General features: G+C 39.3%; 1 protein-coding gene across 2 annotated transcripts in view; it reads right to left on the bottom strand.

The window, feature by feature from the left end:
- The window catches only part of RB195_005180 (uncharacterized protein), a gene marked incomplete at both ends in the record, with an annotated part of 41,892 nt that extends 26,483 nt beyond the window's left edge, over nt 1–15,409 (bottom strand). The window contains 2 exons of one of the 2 annotated variants that reach the window (XM_064177525.1): nt 15,285–15,314; nt 15,382–15,409. In XM_064177525.1, the coding sequence (XP_064034650.1) occupies nt 15,285–15,314; nt 15,382–15,409 (58 nt within the window). The remainder of the gene's footprint in view (nt 1–15,284; nt 15,315–15,381) is intronic. The other variant, XM_064177526.1, reaches the window with a different exon arrangement.
- Between the last annotated feature and the right edge of the window lie 10,781 nt (nt 15,410–26,190).

Raw genomic sequence — 26,190 nt, forward strand, 5'->3', positions numbered from 1 at the left:
GCTTAGAAAAGAGGTCTTTGTCAACTTTTCGTGTAAACATACGATCTAAAATTCATTTCCTAGCTTTTGGCTTTTAGCTCTTTTTTGAGAAATATTTCCGTGAACATAAAAACTGGGTTGGTAGGTCTAAAAATAATTTGATCTACTGAGCTTCCTGCAAACGGTGAGATCAACGAAGGACCGGAAGATTTGCTTGAGGAAAAAATGACGCGCGAAAAAAAGCGACCATATTTATGGTGGACCCTGTAAGTGAGTTCAATCGATCGATCAAAGAGAGGTTAGAGTTGCTGGAATTTCAAGTTCGATATGTCTGTTTGTACTGAATCGAATTTGGTGCTCTGATTATTTTTTAAAAAATCTGCTCAAACAAAGCATTTCAAACACAAAAAAACCCAAAAAGTAATACAATTTTTTGCCTCGCTTCGAAATAAAACGGTTTGAAGATCGTCGCTCACAAAAGGGAACGTATTAAGGGAAAGAGAGGGAACCTCAGGATAGCTAAAAAAAAAAGGATATGTATGTGCTCGAGCTCTTCCCCCGACCGTGATTCGAGAAGATTCGGCACCTTGATTCTCCTCTTTGGCGTATTTTTCTTGTGTTTAGACAAATAAAGAGATACGTGGGATCATTATGGATTAAAATATTCTAGTTCGAAATAATATTACTAACCCTTCGATCCAGAATTCAATCGAGTATGCGACAATTTGGGCAGTTACTCGAATTTCGTGCAAACATCGCTTCAAATAGTCACATTAATGTTGACTCCTCGTCGTTTTCTGATGCGCTATCGGCGGGAATGTCGAGCTGCTCGAAAACAAACTTCATTGTGAAAAGTTTAGCCCCACTACTCCTCCTTCCTGTTAAGGCAAAGCTTTCCAAAGTTCCATGATCAAAGATGAACTAAAACTCGATAAGCATCGATGGGAAATTTTGTTTTTTCGGTTGAGTCTACGCCTACGAACCCGTTTAAAATGCGTCTCAGACATACCCGGGAACTTCCTCTACATGTAGAACTCGTACCACTGGGACCCCTTTGGGTCACTGCTGCTATGGATGTTGCTGCGGAGATGCGTCGGCTGAGCCGCTTTACGGATTCCCGTCGACGAAAGCGCTTCAATCAACGGTTACTGAGCTGGATTTAGACTGAGTCAAAGCTCAGCGGGCCTGGATTTTATCCTCTTATATGATTTCGCACTCGCTACGCACTCAGATCATATCAAGGCATACTGTAATCATCTGCGTGAGTCAACCACACTTTGTCAAGGCAACATAATGGTATATACTGTTAGCTATACCGTAAACATCAATGTAAGTCGATTTATGCTGAGTATCAAAACTTCCCCAAAACCTCGTCCTGTGGGACCTTTTCTTCGAATCTGCAAAGAAGCGCATAAAGGGGTGTAATCCCTCCAAATGTCACTTCACAATAGAAATCCACTTATTATGTATGTGTCCGCGACGCTAGAAATGCATGAAAAAATTTATTATTCACGGTTGCTGCATACATACTCCTGATATGTTCCCGGAATCGACACTGGGACCTCCTGGAGTTAAATACACACATATCTCTCACTTCTTAGACAAAAACAATGCTTAAACGGTCTTTGATAAAACCAAAAAAAAGGCAAATAAAAAAATTGAGTAAACCGTCAATGGAAAAAACCTCAAACAGAAAGTGAACGACGAAAGATCATGAGGGTACAAAAACATACAAACAATATATTATTTGACAAAAACATAAATATATTATTGTACAGAAAAAAATCATTTTTGAGAGAAACGTTTTTAACATCCATAAGTTAATTTAAACCGTTTTAAGTGGTTTAAATTCTGCAGCAATTTTTGAATCCTGTTCTACAGATTTTAAAATAGCCAGAAGAAAGTAGTAGATCTTCTGAAAAAAACAACGTAAAAGTGCTGTGGAAACTACTATTTCTTCGGAAATTCTCCAAAATTGCAGAAATTTCCAGTAAATCAGTATCCGTGTAAAATTTGTGGGTATCATCAGTAATTTAAGAAGAAATATCTGAAAGACGGTTCGGTTCTATCTATTTACATCTCTCTTTCTCTTCCTTCCTCCCTCTCTTTTTCTCTTCTCTCTCTGTGAGTTGGGAATGATTTTTCTTCGGCTATGGCTACCTCTACGCGTGAGGCTCATTGAAATGTTCGAGCTCAGGATTTCACGTTCAAATCATTCAGCCAAGCAAAAACGTTCCTCGTTCTCATCTCTCTCTCTCTCTCTCTCTCTCTCTCTCTCTCTCGAAAAAATGCTCTTCTTGAACCCAGCAGGAGATCCGCGGACGAGAAAGCCCCCGACTTTCTCCATAACAAAAACAAAACACTCCACATAAGCATCCAATTAGCCGGCATTGTTCGTGCGCCGTGAAAAGCGCATATTTCTCCTCCTCATGGGTGCATTTCTTTTCCATTTCCGCCCGCTCCGCACTCCACTTCCGAAAGCGCAACGAGTGCAAGCAACTGTGAGAGCGGGAACGCATCCGGATCTCCTACGATGAGGAATGACGAGGATGACGTGCTCAGAGGACGACGACGACTTCGCGTGAAAACAACCCCTCGTCGCTCCACCGCTCGAGCGATGATGTCAGATGTCGGCTGAGGAGAGATTCCCGGTGAGCGCGTCGGGATTCCGAGTGCTCTCCACTCCCGACATTCTCGATAATCCCGTCGCTTATGCGCTTTGATCGACTCATGCGGAATCCGCTTAATCCCGATCCATGAGACGCTTCGCTGCCTTATATACTAATTAATGAATCATTTCATAAAATTAAATAAATTTATAAATGAAAAAAGAATCATTTCCACTACCAAATACATTATCTTTCACTATTTTCGATTTCTCTCCAAATTAGCTCTTTTTATTTCCATTCTACAATTATTTTGTATTTTTGATCTTTTCTTGGAACTTTTTCTTTTTGATCTCTCCGGTTAAGTATGCAGACAACCTATCGCCTTCTAATCCAAAGATTTTTTGTATTCAATTGGAAAATTCACTGGATTTTAAGGAATAATTCAGTATTCTGCATCTTATTTTGTTTTTTTTTTCATCTTTATTTTTTTAAATTGTTTTTTAGTGAGATGAAGTGGGCTGCAAATTGATTCGGATCTGCGAAATCATAGGAAATGATCTACTGCTACACTACACCCGCCCGCCCCAAGAAATGGCCTGACAAAAGAAAATTAGAAATCCAGTACAGTACACGAAAGATTGTAAGTAAGAGTAATGAAACACTACCTACGTAGGCACTGTTGTTTAGCGCATCCCCGAAAAAAAAGATTTCCTTGTCGGGAAAAAATTCCATCAAATCAAGCATCAGAAAGTAAAACTACATCATTAATATATAACAACTTGGCATTAAAATTAACATAAATTAATATAGTTTTACTTCCTCCAGCTGATTTATGTTCTTAAAAAAAGATTTCCTTGTCGGGGAAAAAAATCGCATTAAATTGAACTGGGGAAAGTAAAACTATATCATTAATATATAATAATACAGCATTAATATTAATGCAAACAATTCTGAAAAGTTTCACTTCTTCCAGTTTATTTATGTTCTATTTTAGTTAATTTTTATGGTGTCGTAAGAAAAACTCGGTTTTTCGATTTGTCGATGGACTGTATTAAAGTAAAACCATACTAAAGGGGTTTAATATCAGAGAATCCACTTTACTCACATAAGTTTAAATTTAAAATTTTAAAAAATTGAGCAACTAGAAATTTCCAGCTCATTCACCATTCTACTGAAATCATTTAGAAGCAAGAACGAGAAGAAGAAAAGAAAGAAAGAGCCTAGAGCAGGAAATTCGATTCCCGACCTCGACCAGCCTTCTTATCGTTCTTTGAAAAGAAAATTTTCGGGAGAAATCCCATTCCTCAGGTCCTTTAATCTATCTCAATGAGGGAGCACAGCCCCTGACAGACAAAAATATTCCGAACCGAAAATAAATGAGTGGTTACGAACAAAAACACAATGTCCCAAGTTCGACTTTCTTAGAATTTTGGAATCGTAGAGTAGTTGATTGTGTACTACTTTTTGAGCAGAACCAAGATCGTTACTGATCTTTATTCTGGCTAACTTTTCAGCGTAGTCGCCTTCTTCAGAGCCTGGAAAATCAAAGACACCTGTAATCCACCCCTCGTCATCCCACAAGATATGACTTAGCCAACAGATTATTCAAGGGCAACGTCAGAAAAACAGCAGATCACCGTAGCGCTACCCTTGATAGCCACAAAATCGTGATCTTAGCGGACCACCAGTTGTTAGAGTTGGGCCGCTAGTAGTAACTAGTAACGATGCCCCGCCTCTGACCCCGTAGGTCAAAACCCGCAAGGGTCTTGATATGGCGCCAGCTCGTTGGTCACAGCAATTCTTCTTTGTGATTCTGGATGTGGGTGCGGACTTTTGGCCGTGATATAAAACGCTTCCAATGTTTTTCGCTCCAGAACGTCTGATTCGCATCCCAAGATCGTGACAGCTGTCTTGAAAAGGGTGTTGTCATGACATCGTCTGCTGTGAGCACCTAAAGGGGCTAAGGGGCTGATGTTGTTGATTTTACGAGTCCGTCTAGATGTTCCTTGACGCGAGTACACGGGCAGGTAATGTCTCAATGAGAATTCCGTCAATTTTCACAAGCCTCTTCGGCTTTTCATTTCCAGAAAAAAAGAATGCACCGATGTTCTACGACCGTTTCCATTATTTCCACAATTTATGAGGCGTAAAACGACAACGACGACGTCGGATGCACGATATCGTCGTCCAGAAATTACAATATGCAAAAGATCCATCATCGTTTGTCACCCACACACACACAGCTGGCTGCTTCCACTTTTCTCCCATTCCGTGACACCATATAATCCCTCGCTACTCGTGAGTGGAGGCAGAAACTCTGGTGAATGGCTCAAGTTTTCTTTTCTTTTTCTTCCGAGGGACAATGAAACCACCGATATGCAAATCGGTATTCGTTCGATTAAAAGTCGATTAGAACGAATTAAAATGGAAAAGTTTCCACATCGCATTGCATGGTTAATTATTCATGTAATTCTTATGCAAGCCTTCAGAGCAGCACTTCGTAATTGTCTTATGCAAATCGTTAAACGTCAGCCAATCAATGGGGAATCAATAAATTTTCAATAAGACGAGCAGAAAGAGTAGGATGAACTGGAAACTACTCTAGAACTAAAAATATTTCCTTTTAGCACAAATTCAACGGCACCCATTCACTCTCCTGCGTTCCTAGGCCAGAAAAAAGGATTCGTCAATTGTTATGTGTCAGCCAAAATAAAAAAAAACGGAAAAAAACCCTAAGAATAATTTCCAGGTCCCCTTACTCCAGATAATTCATTCTATTATTATTAGTGATAGTATAATTTGTAGTAGTATTAGTTCTAGTTCATTAATATAAGTTGAGATTGACATTTAGGAAATTTTCAAATTTCAAATTCAATTAGGAAAAAAATTGTAAAAATTTAGAAAAAAAATTCCAGCAGAATAGATATTGGAGCAATCACTGTTCCCTTCAAAATTCATTTAATTATCATATTTTTTTCTCGGATACTTTAGAAGGACCTCCACCTGCTCATCTACATCAAACTACTCTTACCTTTCTCCTAACTTTGACTTCTGAATCCTAAATAATCATGGAAGGACGTTCTTAAGGAAGTTTTTCTTCCCGTCTCCATCCCTACGATAGCTTCACACTCAAAACGGTCCGAGAACCATCTTCTCATCCGTGGTGAGAGATTTTAGTGTCGTTTTTCGTTCGAACGAGCTCGTAAGATCCCATCTGCGACCATTCGACCACCGAAAATATTCAAAACATATTATTAGCGACGAGACTTCGCCCAGAAAGAGAACCATTGCAAGAAACGTGATCTCTTCTCATCTCTGTTGCAATTGGAAAAAATCACGTAAAATTTCTGCCAATTTACTCCGAAAAACAGATTACCTTTAGCGGGTTTATTCTGTTAATTTGGTTTGACGCGATTTGAGGTAATAGGTCCATTCCTATCAATTTTGTTTCATGCTTCAAATTTCCGGCGGAATTATCCGAGTATTTCAAACTTTTTATGTAAATTCTTATTATTTTTTAAGTTTAATTTTAAAATGTGAGAGATTATCTTGCCTCACCCTGGATGAGAATCAAAAAGAAATGTCCGTTTCAAAGAATAAAGTTTCAGGGGAAAATCCCGGAAAATTGCCCTATTTTAAGCACTGCACCTTTGATTATGCTATAGTGTATGTATGCGTCGGATTTTCGCCGCAAATTACCGCAAATTAGCCACGAAGAGGTGAACTAATCGTGTGAAATTAGCAAATTTAGAACCCCGTACACAAATCTCAAAGGACAAACCTACATCATGATGTGTTTCCACTTTTAAACAAGACTATATGCGATGTTTCCTCGTCTTTTCCAGTCCACCTAATGAGGGAAAAAATGGGAGAAAGAAAAAAGATGGATTTTTTTAAGCAAAATAAAAACTTGTCCTTTGATTCTGCTGAGTAATTTTATAATTACTATTATACATACCTCGATCATTGCACTAATCTCTCCTTATAAAAAAAATCCTAGTTGGTTCAGTTCCTCACAAAAAATTCCAAGGAATGAATTTTTAGTTTTGTTCGAAAATTTTCCTAAGGCAGTGCTTCTTTTAAGTGCACTCGACTCCCTCTATTTTTTAAAGATAACTTTATATGCAAAAGATGAGCTGCCCAGTTTCCGCTGGAAAAGATATTCTGGAAGAGGTTCGATGTTAGATCTATAGTTTTCCGAGCGGAAAAAATCGCCTGCTGCTCGTCTCCGGTCGCAGAATAGCAACCATAACAATGCTAGATCCTTTCTCACATAGTAGGTGAAACGTTTTCGTGTCCAGAAACCCCCGGGATTAGTGATCAACCCAGGGCAGTGTGACACGTTGGCCGAATAAACAAGGAATGGTCCGATCTGCTTCTGTTTAGGTCTCTGAAGACGTTGGAAACGCGGAAAATCCAGGCTAATAAGGGTCCCATCTATAAATCTCATTCTCGTACTAATAGAAACCTCGAAATCCTGGATCCATCTCGAAATAATCTATGAACGTCCGAGGAAGCCACACATATGTGTGTATGGGTGTGTGTGTATGCGACGGATGATCATAGACGTTGGTTGCGATTCCGAGAAGACAAGCCACGAACAGATCCGGAGCAGGACGGAAGATCTGTGTTTTGCAGCCCCTTTGCAGTCTGGGATGCGTCAAGACATCCGCGTTTCAAGTTGCATGATGTGTTCACTCCAAAAATCTTAGAAAATTTCATCTAAAAAGATGACTGGATGGATTACAGACGTTTCAAATCTGGATGAAAATTCTCTCTAGGTTCAACGGATAGGGGTGCATGGATTTCACTTTTCTACATGAATATTAAGATGTTTAGAAAATAGGAGGATATATGGGAGATAAAAGTGCAAGGGTAGGATATTCAGGTATAAGTATAGATTTACTGTACTACCTACTATATTACTTACTACTTTCACAATTTATTTTTTATTTTACTGTTCACTTAACTTCACTTTACCATCTTTAGTATTTTTACTGCTTAGATATATTACTAAGATTTCAGCGAGGATTATTTATTTATTATTTAATTATTTATTTACTATCCAATTATTTATTTATTTGAATTTATTGGAATGCACGTATATTTTAGTTACCATAGTCACAACCCCCAACAACAACCGCAGATCCGCAGTTAATTCTGGTTTTTTTTCGTTCAGGGAACGTCTAATTAAGGAAAGACAATGTAAATTTAGACAGAAAAGGGAGGAAACGAGGCCACCACACGAAACAAATCCCCGAGATTATCCGGTGAAGCCAAAACACGCATCCGCGTTACATACATCAAGCTCGAGCTCGCCGAAATTTTTTCCTCAACGATGCGAATCCAGAAGAAATTTAATCTCTTTATGGATTCACGCGTTCACGAATGCGCGGATTCTCTCATCGCTAAACCTTTTATATACGTTCCTAGTTAATATTTAATATCCGAGAACGAGAACGATGTGAATCGCGTTGCTCATAAAAAAACGAACATCGCAACGGAAAAAAGGAATCCCGCAAAGAAAAAATTGATTGTTTCTAATCTTCAATAAAAAAAATAAAACAAATAATAATAAATAAAAACGGCGTTATTCATTTGTTGGTAAACCCAAAAAACAATGTGTCCGAGGAAGAAACCTCATTCCCTCCTTAGCGTGAACGCGGTAACGAAGCGGATCGCGTGACAAATGGCGTGCTTCTACTTTCCATACATACACTCATCGACTGAGCTCCACAAAACGGATTCATCATCGATGCGGCGACGGCGACGGCAGAACACGGCCGCGAAGAAGTCCGCTGGGACCACGTCGCCTACCTTCATTTCCTCGTCACGCTTATTTTTGTGAGAAAAAAGCAAAAAGTGCAAATTTCCGCCATGAAATCCGCAGGAATTGCAATCATAGGAAAAAAGTGCAAAATTTCAAATTTCAGAATGAAATTCGTGGCTGGATTCTGTATTTTCAAATTTTCAAATATTGATCTCCAAGAAAATAAATTTTTCGATTCAAACTCATGGAAATTGTTTTCCTAAAGAAATGTCCAAGATTCGAAAATTTTGGCCGAACTGAACCATGAGTGAACTCGGGATTTCCCCGCGGCCACTCGCTGCTGCCTGCTATCGATGATGAATAGGTTGGGCATAAAAATTGCGGAATACTACATCTTTCCACAAAAATCATAACGTAACGAACGTCACGGAAATCTCATGGAAAAAGCACAGAAACTTTCAAAGTTTATACCGTTTTCGACTATGAGACGGTATGAGAAATCGTTTATGATGAAGCGACGTTCCGACCAGGACTCACATAAAAAAATCCATGAAATAATGATTAAATCAAAGAGAAAAAGGATAGGAAGTGAGCAAAAGGAATGTAAGGTTATTGTAAGAAGTTTTAGCGATACTGAAGAAAAAAATCCAGCTTTAAGGGATTGGCCTTAAGAGTATTTCTTCTTAATGTGTTTGTGCTAGGCAGGATTATTTTCCTTATGCGACAATTGCGGTTCAGAACAATTACCTTTTACGGAAGGTACCTATTTGATTTACGGACCGAAATTAACTCCAGTTCAAAGTCATCTAACGGATACGAACCAAGAATAGCGAAATAAGGCTGAACTGCAATTGCAATCAGTGAAATAGTACTGCGGAAAGAAAAATGTCATCTGAAACAAAAAAGTGCCCTATAAGTTTTTTTTTTTGAAGGAGGATTCAATCCAGGAATCGGAGGTGAATTCTAAGATCCAGGATCCGGTTACCGTGTGTACCTATCGCTCAAAAACACCTCATTGCGACGAAAATAATAAATTTAAAAAGATGAGACGAGTTTCGAAAATAAGGATAAAGTTAGTTAAAGTTTCTGGCGTTAATCAATCCGCTTGGGATGCGCCCCCACGTTCACTTCAATTCAGAATCGTTTGAGGTTTACGAACGTGTATCTGGCCTATACAATGACTTGCGGTGGCTAGCCGATGTCTGGTACCAATTTATCGACCCCGGAGGGATGAAAGGCTTGGTGAGCACTAGGGCGGATTCGAACCTCCGATCGATCGTGCAGGAAGCGGAACCTCTAACCGCTACACTACACCCGCCCCTCGAAAATAAGGAGCTACTAATATTATCCTAGTCAGTTGATTTCACTTCATAACGGAAAATTTGGTATTTTTCCACGGAAAAAATTGGCAACGTCCTCAACGTTCCTCGAGTAGAGGAAAGAAACAAAGAAATGTACGTAGTAGAATCTAGCTAATTTAAATGGATCTAAAGATTACATAGAAATAAAAAAAAACTCTGTAAACCAGAGAATTATCGAAGAAATCTTCAGAAAAATGTTCATTTCCAGACTTTTCAAAGTTCAAATCAACAAAGAAGATTCAAATTTGGCAAAATCCCCGTAGAACGCAGAGGTAACACCTCTTTGAGGTGATAAAACGATTAAAACGAGGTTAACATCGAGAATTCTGGAATAGGACGAAGTACATAGATCACGACAATAATCAATTTTCTTACACCGCATTCCAATCACAAAGAAAAAATCCTATAATTTCAAAGTGAGTAGTTCAATATTCGATGGTTAGGGACGTTAGGCTGTGGATCCCCTCTAAGAAAGGATTCGATAGATCAGCGGGCACCACCTTGTGATTATTTCTTTTTATATGGAAGAGAAAGTCCACATATGACGTCAAAGGCAGTAAAAATTTGATATTAATTCAGTTGCGGACAGATTTGTCGTCTCAAATCCAATTATCCGCAGCTATTTCCGAGTGCACAACACGAAATACATGGGAAATTTTCTCGACAAAAAAAAACCGACAAAAACATTAACATAATAGACGGGTCCCGAATAGCGACACTATTACTGCAGATGTGGAACAATGATACTATTACTTTTATTGCTACTACTTCTACCACTGTATTATTTTAAGTAACAATTTCCGTTTCTTATCACGCAGGGAAAAACGCGACCACAAAAACAACGAGGAAATCGTTCCCTACGAGACATCCGCTCATTTTTACTTGAAGCAGTCGTCAGCACTAATTCTCTAAGATCTCGCACGCAGCACCGAGTTTTTTCTTCCTTTTTTTGAGTGTTTGGCTTTTTTTCCGCCACGAAATGATGCATTCTCCGACGCTGAGGGAAGTTTCACTTAGCATTACCAGGCTATATTGGGACAAAGACAATGACGTTAACATTTTTTCCTTTTATTTTCTTTTCCCTGATTGTTTTTCGAAAAAAAAAGTCAGATTATCAGGACGAGAAATCGAAAGAGCGGAAATTTTGGACATACTGAATTAAAAACAAAAGAAAACATATTTCTCTTCTTCTAAATCCATGAATGAAAAGAATCTTCCTCAGGAATTTCCTGAATATGCGAAAATGAAAGCATTCCTTTGAAGATATTATCCACACAACGCTTCCATTCTGAACTTCAAAACTGGTCAGCTCCTAATTTCCATTTTTAGGTCCCATACCCATTTTTAACGATTCTTGCAACAATTTTACGAATATTTTTATTAATTTAACAATTTCCATTTTTATGTCCACCATTGAGGTCTCTCGTTGTATTTGTTCCTAATAAACTTAGGTCCCTTTCAACATATTTGATATTCCTTCCTCGTTGACCTACCCCCAGAGAGAACGATGATGAAATGAGTGTGAGGATCTCAATCCGGAACTCGAATAAGTCATCTGATCTACGAAATCTTCGAGCAAAGCAGAGAAACACGACCGGATCACATTTCTTCATATTTTCCGTATTTCCAACGGATTCTATCACTCGTCGTATCAGAGGAAAATAAGGCGATGATGTCTTGCTCATCGTTGACCTCGTTCATCCTTAAAATCTTGTTAGATCAAAGCAAACCACGCACATAAACACGGCTATTTTGAATACGCGGATTAGTTTCTTGTTATCCGCTGCTTCAAGCACATCCGTGGGGTTTCACAGCCCCGTCCGCCGTGCCCGTTTTCATAAATAAGTCTAGGATTTCATTTTAATCATAGCCACCAGCTATGCGGTTGCCAGGAAATCACCACTATATAAGGCATCTTTTCTTTTTTTCCCTTTTGAAAATGACGAAAACAGCCAGAAGAAGTGTTCATTAGCGGATTTTTCAAGCTCTATGCCTACTTTTGAGAAAAAAAAAACATTCATTGTGAATTTCTAATTTAGAATACGGCTAATGACTGTAGCTGGAAAATGATACTGTAATTGATGTGAAAAGTGCAGAAAATGTACAAAACCTTCCCTAGCAACGCTACTATTTTTACTAATTCGCTTTCTTTGGAGAGAATTTCACCAAAAACACTCTATGATGTGTGTACGTATTAATATATTCAATTTGTAATAAAATTTAGACATGCAAATAACTTTTCCTTTTAATGCTTGAGAAAACAAAATGTTTTTTTTTTCGTAGAAATCAAATGCAACCCCAAAAACAAAACAAACACTGATGTAATTCCATTCGGAAGTTTCTGGATTGAATTTCTAATTTTTGGAGAGTGCGGTCGACGCGGTTTTGTCAACAAACCATAAAAAGTATATGAGGTCCCAAAAAGAGGCTATTTCTGGTCCGAGGCCGCTACGCCGTCGCCTGTGAGGGCGCTTGGCGCTTACATGCTAGGATCTCTCCCGCCCCCTAAGGAAAACAGTGACTCAAAACGCCCCAGATAGCTTATTGGATCCTTAACTACGCAAGTGGAACACAAAAGGAAACAGAAAAGGCCATCCTTTACCCTCCTGCATTGGAAACTCTTGAAATTTCCGCATTGTTTTTTCTCTACTCGGAATATTTCCTTCTAAAACAAATATGGGACGTATGATGGTGAGTTGAAGGAGATTTTTCAAGATCAGCTCATTCCTGGAAATAAAGATTTGCCCCTAAAATTGCGGAAATGAAACTCAATTTCTGGAATTTTGTCCAGCCGTTTCCAGAACGCACTTTAAAACGTCAAACACCTCAAACTCACTTCAAAACTATTAGGAGAGAGGTCTTCAAAGAACCATTACGCAGAAATAGAAGGATAGAGAAAAGAACACCTAAGCCTCTGAGTTTTTCGCAGATTTACTGGCTGCCTTCTCCGCACAACTTCGTAAATTATATTCTATGAGGCTTAGTACAGACTTCCAAGAAAAACCTGGAGAAATAACGACGAATTTGATCCAACTGTACGAAATAATCTTTCGTTCCCGTTACAAGTTTTTTTCTTGGATTGGTTAGGTTTTTAGCGCAGGGTCTCTGCTCTATTCAAGGAATAAAGTCCTATTTATGTATAATATATCTATGTATCAGTTAATTGCATTACGCATTGTTGATTTTTAAAATTTCTTTTTAATTTTATTATTTGTGTGAAACTTATCTTGTATATGTATATCTCGATCAATTTTATGATATTCGTAGGAAGGACAGAATTTTCGCACGCTTTAATTTTTCAAATTCTTACTAAGTAACTCCAATTGAAATTCCGTTCTAATTTTGATCGAGCGCGCACCTGAGGAAGGAGGTATCATCTCCAATCAGCCGTGGTTAACTGACAAGAATGTACTTTTCAGGGAAAAAAAGAGAGAATAAGAAAAAAATTCGTGTAGGGAACAATAACAATGACAACGGTTGAATGGGTTACGAAGGTGAGGTCCACCACCACCGCCCGAAACATTCGAGACGTAAAAAATTCCTCCGATTCCCCGCAGAAGGACGATGTCGTCAGCGATTCAGCACTTCGCGGCGCGAATAGCGGTGGCAACAGAAATCCATTCAACATCAGCCTCGTATGTGGTGGCATCACCTTATTGATGTGAGACGAACGTACATACACCACCATCCGACTACTGGCCCCGGTACAACTCGAAACGAGGAGGGGAGCTTGGAGGTAAATATGGTAAAATATAACCTATATAATGTGTAAATACAGTGTAATTAAATATATAATATAAATATTGTATAATAAGGTAAAAATGGGTAAAAAATAAAAAAAATAAGGTAGTAAAAAGGTAAAATAATACGTAAAAATAATGGGTGCTTTTCGCTCATTTTCGCCAATTTCTAGTGGGAAATCTCACAAAATCCTCTTTTCTCCTGCACATTAATATAAATGTTCTCCACCTCACCCCATTCGAGGAAGACCTTATCCGCCCAGGATAAAAAGAGATCGAGAACAGATGGGTTCACGGTTTTCGTGATTTTTTTTTCGTTGTCTATGTTTAATTTTTGTGTTATCGAGGGTTCCTGACGAATCGCTATGTATATTTTGAATTATTTGTTTATTATTTCTTATTTCTTATTTCTCGTTTCAGTAAATTAAAAGTAATTAGAATTTTTTGTAATCGCTTTAATTTGTATGTTAATTTGTGTGCTATAGAGGGTTCTCAGGCGTATCATTAGATGCAATTGAATAAATAAACAGATAAATAGATAGATGGAATAAATAAAATCACTAAAATTGCAGCCGGCGCGCTGGCGATTTCGGTTTCATTAGCAGATAAAAGCTCAAAGAGTAGCGAATGAGGTTGTAGGCGACGGCGAGTGACGCGCTCGAGTCAAGCGCCGACATAATTTAAATGTTTATTGCGTGGAGGCGAGCGGCGGGAGAACGGCACGCGTGGAACCCCCCCTAGGATCAGGAAAAACTCGAAGGAAATATTTCATTCGGTTGGTCGCTGGTTGCAGAAAATAAACGTACACGTTGCGTGGAAATCGAAAATATGTTATAGCACACTTTGAATATGAAATAAATCCCCATGAAATAAGCGCAAATTCTCATTCCGAAGCAGAATTAGGGGGAAAAAAAATGGACACGATATTGATTCAAAATACGCTCATGGAAAAGTACTGTTTTTAGTAAATAAATAAATAAATAAATAAACGGGAAAATAATGAAAATCAGTGAAAATTACAGCTCGCGAATGAGGTCTCATTAGATGCTTCGGAAGCTCACACAAAAAGAACTGCTGTTAGCAAGAACTTTAGATAAAATAAAATAATATACTATGTAAAAAAAACATAAAATTACTTACGAAGAAATTAAGCATTCGCCGCCTGCTACCCTAATCATTTACAATATGAAGAAATACGGAATTTTTATCGCTTTTCTGCATTAAACCAATCGATCCTAAGACCAAACACTACAAAAAGTCATAAAATCCAAAAAAATGGGTTCCATCCAGTAGCCAACATAGATTCCAGCTTATATCGAGACATACAGTTCTCCTCAGGACCATTTTGAAGCGAATTTAAATAAACAAATAATCAAATACTACAGGATGCAAAATATCCACATGTGCGAGCTTAAGAATAGTTTCTAAGTAGATTAAATAAATCGTGAACATTTTCCTTAGCTGGAATTCTCACCCAGAACTGACCCAGAATACCACGAAAAGCTAGCTAGATCAAAACTAGATGAAATTGAGGACTTTCTTCCCGGACGCAAATACGAATTGAAAAGAAAAAATATACCGGTTGGAAAAAGACAAATAAAATGATTTACAGGGGAAGTAACGGTGATGATCGATGAGAGATCACATGGAAAGACGTCAATACTAGATCGGAAAGCCAAAATATACTGAGGTTGAAGAGTTTCAACTCGTTTAGACATCATAAAGACACTTTATCATCCAAAAGAGAATGCATAAACGATGAATGCGTACGGAAAAACGAATAAAAACAAAAAAAAAGAAGAAAGCGAAGACGTGACGAACTCACCAACGCTGCCCTGTAGTCGCGCTTTCTTGACTGAAACAATCAACGTATACATCTCGAGCGAATCGGAAGAACAGCGAACGGCGGACTCGTGACTTACTCGTGACGCATAGTAGCGACATCGTCATCCGGCCATCTGAAGCAGCCAGCGATTATCGAGTCGCGTCGCGCGTCGTCGCGGCGATAGCACAATCGCGCGGCGCCTCGTCGTCGTCGCGAGTGATCGACCGCGACGCTGCGCCACGCCGCTGCGCACGCTTCGCCCCGCCCACTCATCGACCACGCCCAGCGCCCGACGTCGGCCGTGGCGGCGGCGGCTCCGCATCCATTATCTGCGGCTCCAGCTTCGCCACAACGCACGGCTCTGTCTCTCGAGCGTTTCCATTAGCCTATTATTCATTGCCTCGCGAAGCGTGGTTCCGAATGACGACGCTCCATGATGGCGCCGGCGCTCATGGACGTGGGGTCAGCGGAACTCCCGAGTCGTCGTTTGACCGGGGCCAAATGCTATTCAAAAAAGGTTCGGGCTACGTAGCGAAGCAGTTCCGGGAAATTGTGCGTTGCAGCGGGATGTGGGCACCTGCAGTAACTCAATAACTACGCTTTTCATTCCTCCGTTAACGTTTGATTGAAAAATTGTCGTTGCGGCTAGCAGTTACTTCAAATTCACCCATTATAGTGGAATTTCCCACCTCACCACGATCTGATTTTTTTTTTCAAATGATAGGCGGTTGTGAAAAACAGCTAATTATAGAAATACGCCCACTGAAGTGTAGCTAATTCTTCTTGGAATGTGGAGTTTTAAACAGACTTTGCCTATTTCGGGTGGATTTTTTCAAAATTTCACTTTAAAAACCGTTAAGAGTTGGTTTTCCCTTGTCATTGGTGCCTATCGACAACCACAGAGATATTTTTAAGCAGAATATAAAAAAATAGAAACAATTCCATTGTTTTACTCCTTTAACGTCAACATTCCAAAACCGGGGTTAAATATTGGGTGGATTGGGACCCTTGGCTCTGGCCCACCAATGACCGTTTAGCTACCTCCATCGCAGGTAATTCGAAGAACGCGTGGGCGTGAACGAGAGAGCGAGGCACAGCTAATCAGCGCTTTTTTAATTATACACTCAACTGGAGAGAAGTTAATTACCTCACTTGAACTCGACCGAAGTCTAACTGAACGCGAAAATGAGGAAAAAACGAAAAGCACGAGAAGAAGAAACTCCGAATGAACTAGTAAAGAATAGTTTGGAAAAAATAAAATAAAAGTGGAAAAACAAAAACAAAGCAGCTACCAATCAAAGATCCGATGCTAAACTCCGGAAATCAGCAAAGATTTGGTGGAAAAAGGGAAAACGGAAATGATAAAATGATGATGCGGAATGTTGTTCACGAAAATGACGTGTTTACAAGTGCACGAGAAAAATCTCGAAAGCGTACGAAAATAAATAAAAACAAGCGGAAGAGGATCGTGAATAATTCACTGCGTAGTCGGTCTCATTCAACATCCACTATCTTAACTATGTAAATTTTCCGTTGCAATTAAATCCGAACCGAAAATAGCAGGAGGCACGGCGGTGTTGCACGTCTAACCCTAACCTACGAATATACGGTAGTCGAAGATATACAAGTTGCGGACAAAAAAAAACGGAAATAATACAGATGAACAAGAGCAGATTTCACTACGGGACCCCTTAGTGAAGTTATGAATTCCAAAAATTCTCCACTACTAGCTAGAAAAAGGATTTCGCTATGGGACCCCCTAGTCACTTGCGAACTACACAAAGTCTCGAATTCTATTCACAAAAGCGGTTTTGCTGTTGGGACCCCTAAAAGATGTTATGAATTCCATCAATTCTCGAATTCTATTCACAGAAGAGAGTTTGCTTTTGGGACCCCTTAGTGATGTTATGATGAATTCCATAAATTCTCGAATCCTAAGTTCCCCTAAGGGACCCTCTAGTGCTGTCATGAACTCCACAAATTCTCAAATCCTACTCACAAAGGATATTTCACTTAGTGAAGTTATGAATTCCACAAAACTACTCAAAATTTTCTGCATATAGGAGTCTATCGTTGTTTCTGTATAGTTTGCAAAAAATTTGCAATCCTGCAACTAAATAGCTCTGCTGCCCCTTACGTCATTCACCGCAATTAATCACCGGACCACCCTCGGACAAAATTATCCCTGGTGGAAGTCGCAAACGGCTAAAAACGCCACAATTCGAGACATTCGTTTTCAGGGAACTTTTTATTGGATAGCAATATATCCATGCAACGATTACGTATCTAATGGATCCCGTTCTCCGCAGATGATAATGCACTGCACAGCGGCAGCCTCCAGAATCGTTTCCGCTCCACTTTCATCTCTCATTTCGGAGCTTGATCCTGGGGAAATTCTCGAAATTCGAGAACACAACTAAAAAGTGGGATGGGAAACTATATGTACAAAGTCGCCTAGTCTGATTCTTTTCTTTATCCGTGGGACCATGGTAACCATGAAAAGAACGGCTATAATTTAACCAATTACAATTAATTTAGCGAAGAACAGCTATAATTACGATTTGAGTTCGCAAAACGATGAAAACAGCGAGACCCTGAAGTATAATTCAATTGGTTGCACATATGTAAAATAAGGATGGAGATAGGATTCAGGAAAAAAGTATATTCCATAAAAAGACAAATATAACATTATAAGAACAATATTCAGAAAGAAACGAGAAAGAGTAGAGGTAGAATAGAAAATATATTTTAAAAAAAGAGAGAAAAAGTAACAATGACGTTAATGGACAAATTTGTTGCTTAAAACTGTCCAGAAACTATGTTTCAAATCATATTCGTGGACATGAAATAAAAAAAACTGCACGATTTTTTTCTTTTTCAAATGGATTGTAGCCAGGGAAATAGTGACCCCGGATCTTAAAAAAAGATTTTTCAGGAACCGAAAACACAATCATGTGCATAAATAGAACAAAATAAAGTAATGGATAATAGTAAATAATAAAACTTTAGCAGAGTCTCTATTTTTCAGCTGCTCAGCTGTTCACTCAAAGTTCGTAACGTAATGGCTTTTCAAGTACATTTTTGCAATTATTTACTTTCAATTTATTATAATTTTTAATTTTTTCAGTTTTATTGTGTTACTAGTAGTTATTATATTGTTACTACTACAATTGTTGTTATAATTATTATTAACTTTGTTTTTTTTTCCAAAAGCTTAAGGTTCTCACTAACGAACCATTAAGTTTAAAGTCCCTAAAACTCACCCAAAGATTAAGGGTATGTACGAATAACGGCTCGTTTGCGTAAGAGCCGCTACGCCATTAATTTACTTAGTGACGAACTTGCTTGTGTGTGTGCGTGTGAAAAACTCCTCCAGGAAACGATCCATTAGCTGGATTCCTACGGAATTGCTATTATAGTGATGGTTTGCTCGCCGCAGCAGCCAGCCAGCGAGCAAAAGCCGACCGCATCGGATTACTTGCGATGCGACGGGGAAAAAACCGTTCCGCTCCAATGGTTCGCACTTAGAGTGCTCTTCGCAGGAAATTTCATCGGAAGATTGGAAAATTCGACGGAAAAACGACATCATCGCACACTAGATTTCTGGCTTGACCGCGTTCGAGACCGGTTTTTTTCCGCCGCCCGTTTGCATTTTCTAGGCGATTGCAATTCGGAAAGGTTGCTCGATGAGCTTCTGAACTTCTTTTTTTTTCCCCTATCTACATTTCGGGGCGGGTGTAGTGTAGCGGTTAGAGGTTCCGCTTCCTGCACGATCGATCGGAGGTTCGAATCCGCCCTAGTGCTCACCAAGTCTTTCATCCCTCCGGCGTCGATAAATTGGTACCAGATTTGTCTGGGAGGATAAAAACACTGAATTGACCCCTCGGCTAGCCCCCGCAAGTCATTTTATAGGCCAGATACACGTTCGCGAACCTCAAACGATTCTGAATCGAAGTGAACGTGAGGGCGCATCCCAGGCGGATTGATCAACGCCAGAAACTTTATCCTTTAACCTTTATCTACGCTTCACTGAGCTTTTTCCGACCTCGTCCTCACCTTCTGTGAACATTTTGGCCGCAATAAATTTTCGTTCTTAAGTGCGAAAACAAATTTTGCCATGAACCAACCACAACGAATTTATTCGTGAAATTCTCAAAACCTCATATATCAAATACGGACACACTCCTAGAAATTATTGCCATGGTTCGTTAAGTTGAAATTAATTTTCTAAATAATTAGTTTCATCTCTCAGTCACATTCACAGTTCATTTCAAGAATTATGGTCGTTCTGTGCGTTGTATGCGAATGCAGACCACGTGTCCTATTTGACGTGTGCGGCTGAGAATTGGGGTGGACATCGATTATCGATCGATATGAGGGAAGTGGCCAACTCCGTTGCGATGTGATGGGTCTACAGCAGCATTTTACTTGGCACACGTCCAGCACACAGCATTTGCCAGGTGTGTTCATGTTGTATTTACTTATTTATTCATTTGTATACATCAGTAGCGCAGAAAAAAAACGAAACCATATTTTGCCCGAGTTAGAACATAGAGCAAAAATTTGAAAATTTCCGCTCGCAGTGAAAACTGGCGTAGTTCTTGCGTCACATTCTCCATTTATTAATATGTAATTAATGTAATTAATATAAAATAAGGGCCCGTTTTGATATCAGAACACAATTTTTGTCCTGAAACAGCGTGAAAATCCAGCAAATCTCTAGAAAACTGTATACAATGGTAGTACAACTGCTCAGCTTTACTCCAATCCATGAATTTCCATGAATTTTCCATTTCCATGAATTCCTAAATCATCGACTTTTTCCTACGTTAATGGTGATCAGGAGTGCATCAATTTTCTTATTTGTTTCTTCTTTTTTTTTTGAGGAAAACACTTCACGTACTTCTATTGTGTTCATTCGTAATCCATTAGAACACAAAAATAGTAAATTGGATTTGAGGAACAGTCAGTTCGAATCACAAATCACAATCGAAGTACTTTCGCGCCGAGATTTGCACTTCGCTCCGCCCATCGTCTGTGAAGTGCTACAAATAACAACGATTGTAGCGTTAATGGATTCTCCCGTAGAGCTTCACCCTCAGCGAATCAAAGAGGAAGCGAACAAAAAACAATAAACGATCTTGAAAAAGCGGATGACGAATGGATTCCCATAAAAGAATCATCCAGAACTCCAGCGATGGAACGGCACAACATCAAAATCGGACCAAAAAAGTGAGTGACGGGCTGAGTGGCTGCGCAGCATCACGTCATCACCGCTGGGTTCTCCTCCGACCGCGACAACAGCCGGGCATGATCCTTATCAGCCGCCCGTCTAGCTGCTGTTTACAAATATTTACAAACAACGGACGTTGTTAGCTACTGAGAGTTCGAAACAATGCTCTAACGGATTCTTCTAGTAATATTATTATAAATAAATAACCAGTAGTATAATATTATAATAAACAAATAAGTAAATAAATAAACAGAAGCAGAAGTGAGCATTTTTCGATACAGAAATGTAGTAAAGTACAACTCAGACTGAATTTTTACTGGTGGCGGCGCGGGCTGTGCGATTTTTTCCTAATCCAAACGTAATTTAAGGAAACCTGGGATGTCTGGATTTTAGTGTTTCAGTGTTGTTACTGGTGGTTTAATTGCCACAGATTTGCTTTTAAGAAATTGAAATTTTCTTTGCAGATCTTTGCGGGAGACGGGTTTTCAACGGGTTGTTGAGGGGATGAACGTCGATAGATTTTTCTTTTCTTTTTTCGAAGGCGGGGGAAGGAGGAGAGGCTTAGGACTCAACGTCAATGGAGTTTCCGAGGCAAAAGTCACAAAGCAAGAAATATGTAGTGAGACTGTCCAGATTTCTCAAACAGAAAAGAGTTCCCGCCCACGGATCTTTGATCGGTGAGAAAATAAATTTCCATACTAATATATATAATTAATATATGCATATGACAACATGGCAGATGTAAAATTAATTACCATGAAGAAATTTCCTTCGAAGAAATGCTGCATGCAGATTTACACATTCCGCTACGACAACGAATAAATTTTTTAACATTTTAAAAATGAGTAATTAATTATGTTAATTAATTACTGGTGGTTTAATTGCCACAGATTTGCTTTAATCAAATTAAAATTTTCTCAACACTGAACCATTGGCACCAACTAGAAAACTTTTCATCTTTCGCTTTTTCAAGCAGTTTTCTTTTCCACAGAAATATCCCCGAAATTTTTGCAATATCGTTGGCAGTCCCAAAAGAAAAAACATCGCCCTCAAAAATCGTAGTGAACATCCTGATACATCCACATCCTTCCTATTAGTGAATGAAATAAAAAAAAAAGTGAAGGGTAACACAAGCTGTAAGATATTTATGGTGTAAGATATTTATGGTTCAGAGAAAGAGTGTTCAATTCAGAAGAAAAAATAAACAAACAGATAAACATAATAATTATTATGATAATATCATAATCATGCTCTATAATAACGCGCTTAGTCCGTGTGTGTGTGTGTTTGTGTGTGTGTATGTGTGTGTGTGTGTGTGTGTGTTTGTCTGTGTGTCACGAAAATACTTCATAATGATGCAAAACTCCGCACCGGTGAGGTGCGGAACCATAGCCATAGCCTGATAGGCGAGTGCTCTACCTCTCCACTATTGTCCGAAACTATGAGCTGACGCATGTTATCTTTGATAAGGCAAGTTAGTTTCTGTCATATGTTAGAGAGGGTAAATAAACTTTCATGTGAATGTATACTTCCAAGTTTGCAAACCATCATGCTGTATAATAACGGGCTTATTTTGTCACGTGCGTGCGTATGTGTATGAGTGTGTCTCAGTCAAAAAATTCCAAAAAGAGAGGGAGACGAATACTATGGCGTCGGTTTGGTGCGCTGGATTCTCAACGCGGTAAAATTGGGTGAGACGAGTACTACGACGTCGAATTCGTGCCCCGAAGCCAGATAGCATTAAAATAGGGTGGGACGTGTCCCACGGGGTTGAAATGGTGCGCCGGTGCCAGAAAGCTATAGAGTAGGGAGAGACGGGTTCCACTGCGTCGGAGTGCGCGGGAGCCCGAACGCAGTAGAATGGGTTTCTATGGTTCCTTCACATATCTAATTCCCAGTATGTTTCCCTAACGCTGCTAACATCCTTTCTTCGAAAAAAGGAAACGCACGTGCGAACGACTGCCTAAATGCAATACATAGTAGCCAACAGTTTACGCGATCTGACGTAGAACGTCACTACAATAGTGACATTAACGTCATTCCATGATAGCACGTCATTCTCGCTAATAGTTGAGAACGGGACAGACTCATACTTCGAACAATGTTTGCAAGTTGTAGAGGTTTGAGAGAAACATAGATGTAAAATTAAGCTGGATTGCTCCCAAAACATAGAACTGAGCGTTTAAGGAAAAACCATAAAATCTTTCACCTATGCTCAAATGTTCGGGTAGAAAAAATTGAAGAATGCGTTGATAGAAAAAAGCAATTATAATTTTCCAAAAAATTTCGCTACTGTTATTTCTGTTATTTCTTGTTGATCGGTAAAGGCGAGCGAAGCGAACACCAAAATAAGCCTGAAGTCCGGCTTTAGCCAGACGTTCAGGCTGGTAAATAAATAAATAAATAAATAGAAGCAGAAGTGAGCATTTTTCGATACAGAAATACAGTAAAGTACCACCCAGACTCAATTTTTATTTATGTCGGCAAGCGCTGGCTGTGCGATTTTTTCCTAATCAAAGCGTAATTTAAGCAAACCGGAGGTGTCTGGATTTTAGTGTTTTCGTCGTTTTCATTCGTTTTTTGTCGTTACATCCTAAAAGAATAGAAGAAAAAAACCACAACAGCGCATTCACGCAAATTCGAAAAACCTCACAAAAGGAACCCCCACTAGTTTGTTTACTTTGTTCATTCAAGATTAATTTATTTTTTTATTTATTGGTTTTTTCATAAAGGTAAGTTGTGACTCACTTGCGCCGCGGAACACATAATGGATGAGATAGCAGGTATTTTCAAATCGCCAGATTTTTCAAAAAAAAATGCGCTTCTTCAAAAAAAAAGGAAGAAATTCGTGGAGCATAAGTGGAACTGCTGTCATTTTCTGCCATAAAATAGAAATGTAGTGAATTTTCATAGAATCTTAATTAGTTTTCAAGGATTCGAAGAACATGTCACCATCAAAACAAAGCCTGTAAAAACAATCCAACATCTGCGATGACGTTCATCGAGAACCTTCCATGACTCGATTAAAACATGCAGGTGTTCATGGAAACCTGCCTTCGCCTTCCTTCATATTCCTCAAAAAGACATGAATTCTCAAACGTGATTGCGTCAATCAAATTTTGAATTCTTCACGAATTTTTTCTTTGCAGTTTCCCTTGGACTAGCGGGAAATTCATCGAATCCCTGATTTCCCCCTTCTTACTGTGATGCGAGGTTGAGGGAGGAAAAGCTACAAGTGCATCGTGACGCGTCAAACTATGACTAATGACTAATGACACAGATGTGTCCACGAAAATCCCGTGCATCGAGTTAGACGCGGCCATTTTCCCACGATAAATACTGTGATTATTTTAATAATTGAATGACCGACCCGGTCAAAATTCTACCTCTTCTGTTAAAGGGCTTATCACGTTAGTGAGTAGATATCCACCATAATTATGTCTGCAGAGAATCTCGGAAAACGGAAAAATGACGTAAGGAAGAACGTCATAGGGGATGTAGTCGGGAAAATAAGGAACGAACGAAAGGAAACTAAGAAAACTACAAATTGTTGCATTTCCACTGGTTGTCCTGTACTGAATAGTCATTTCGTTCCTATTTCTTGTTTTCTTCGTTTCTCTACGCATCATATTTTTGCACTGTGAATTAATTAAACTCTTTCTGTCTGATTCCACAGGATAAGAGAAGGAGAGGAAATCAAGAACAAAGAAAAACAAGAAAATTAGATTAGATTAAACCAAAAAAAAGAGGAAATCTTTTGAAAATCTCCTTCTTGTCGCTTAAAAACTTCGCTGTCTGCACTCTGCGCACTCTTTACATCCTTTATCTCAAAGAATATGAATCCTATCAAAGTTCCCTCGAGTACTTTCAGCCCTCAAAAGAATTTTGAGCAAAAGGTAGTGCAGTTTTAGCGAAAAAAAAAATTTAGACTTAAACGCATCACTCCACGAATCTGGGGTGCTGCGGGTTTCAGGTGTGTTATGCTTATACGGAGTCGTAGAGTACGGAGGGAAGGGTGATTCCGTCTATTTCTTTCCAATGGCCGTAAAAAACGGCCCGGAAGATACGGCTTCAGGCGCTCTGGCGCACTATTTTCTACAAGGAGTTCGACTGGAGCGCGCCAGCCTTGTGCGGCGCCGCATCTTCCGGGCCGTTTTTTTACGGCAATTAGGAAGAAATGGACGGAATCACCCTCCTCTCCATAATCTACCATCCCGTATACGAGAATACTCCACCTGAAATCTGCACCACCTCGGATTCGTGGGGCGATGCCTTTAATTTTGCACTGATTTGGGTCAGCTATAGTCGTCCCCATCTCAAGCAACGTTTCTCAAAATGTCCAATGTACGTAGATTTAGAAGCACCACAAAGAGAAGAGATGAAAACGAAGCAGAGAACGATGGAACTTATTTACTCACTTGTTTATTTACTTGTTTATTTATGACCCTCGATCGTGTGCCAAAAGGAGTGTGGGAAGGACAAATACAGAAAAAATTTAAGCACATAATGAGAAAACAAAAATATTAATAAAACGAGCGAGGATCATTTCCGTTTACGAATTTTGTCTAGGCACTTCGGTAGTTAAATACATCCGGAACTTAAGAAGATATGAAGAATCGTCTGGAAAACGATGGTCTTCATAGATTCCTCGCCTCCGCAACCTTCACGGTGGCACTTTGGTTCAAGTTAGTTCTTTTTTACGCAGTCATAGTGACCACAAATAGTCATTCTGGATGGGAAGGGAGGAAATGACGTTCATGGAAAAAAAAACTTTGCCCTCTTCGGTTGTTTCCTCCGCCTTCCAGGTAGATGTCATCGAAATAGCGTAAATGTTCATCGAAGAAACGGCAAAAATGTCTAAATAGGTACAAATTTTCCAGAGATGAATAAAAGCGGAAAACAGTGGCCGTTGAACATCACAAGCGGACTGACTACACCCGTTTGAAAAGTGTCGGAAGAAATCCATAAAATGCGCTCCATTCAGCAAATGAAGAGAGGGACGTTTGAAAAAAGTGAAGAAATGAAAACGGAGCAGTGAACAATGGAAGTTATTTATTCACTTGTTTATTTACTTGTTTATTTATGACGCACAATGGTGTGCTAAAAGGAGTGCGACAAGTACAAATACAAAATAAATACAGTCACTACAATTAATACAGCACTGAAAGGACAGGAAAAAAAAGAATTTAAAGAAAAAGAGAAGAAGATAAAGGCGTTGGAAAGATGATGGAACCGAATGACTTTATCGACGGACTTCACGGACAAATTGGAAATTTTTTTCGCCAGATCAGAAGACGAAGAAGAAGAAGAAGAAAGAGAAATGCCCGAGCGATTCTCTCCAAGTTATTTATACGTGGGCATAGGGAATTAGACGCATAAATTATGTAGTTGAAAGGAACAGAGGCAACGTTGAAGTGATCGTTTGTTCGTCTTCAATACGTTTCAACGGCAGCCGCCACCACCAGCACTCGTTAGCAACGCATAGATTTATTATTCATACACTCGGACACTGATCGAACGAACAAGCGCCGGCGTGCAAATGGCGAAAAAAGACGCCGGGGTGACCGCGGCGACATCGGCACAACCGCAGAAGCACAGCCGACGACGACGCTCCACGTTTTCTAGAGAGACGGCCAACGTTTTCTAGAGAGACGAAAAAAATGTTGACGATGA

This window comes from Necator americanus, chromosome I, assembly GCF_031761385.1.
Source record: "Necator americanus strain Aroian chromosome I, whole genome shotgun sequence".
Lineage (NCBI taxonomy): Eukaryota > Metazoa > Nematoda > Chromadorea > Rhabditida > Ancylostomatidae > Necator > Necator americanus.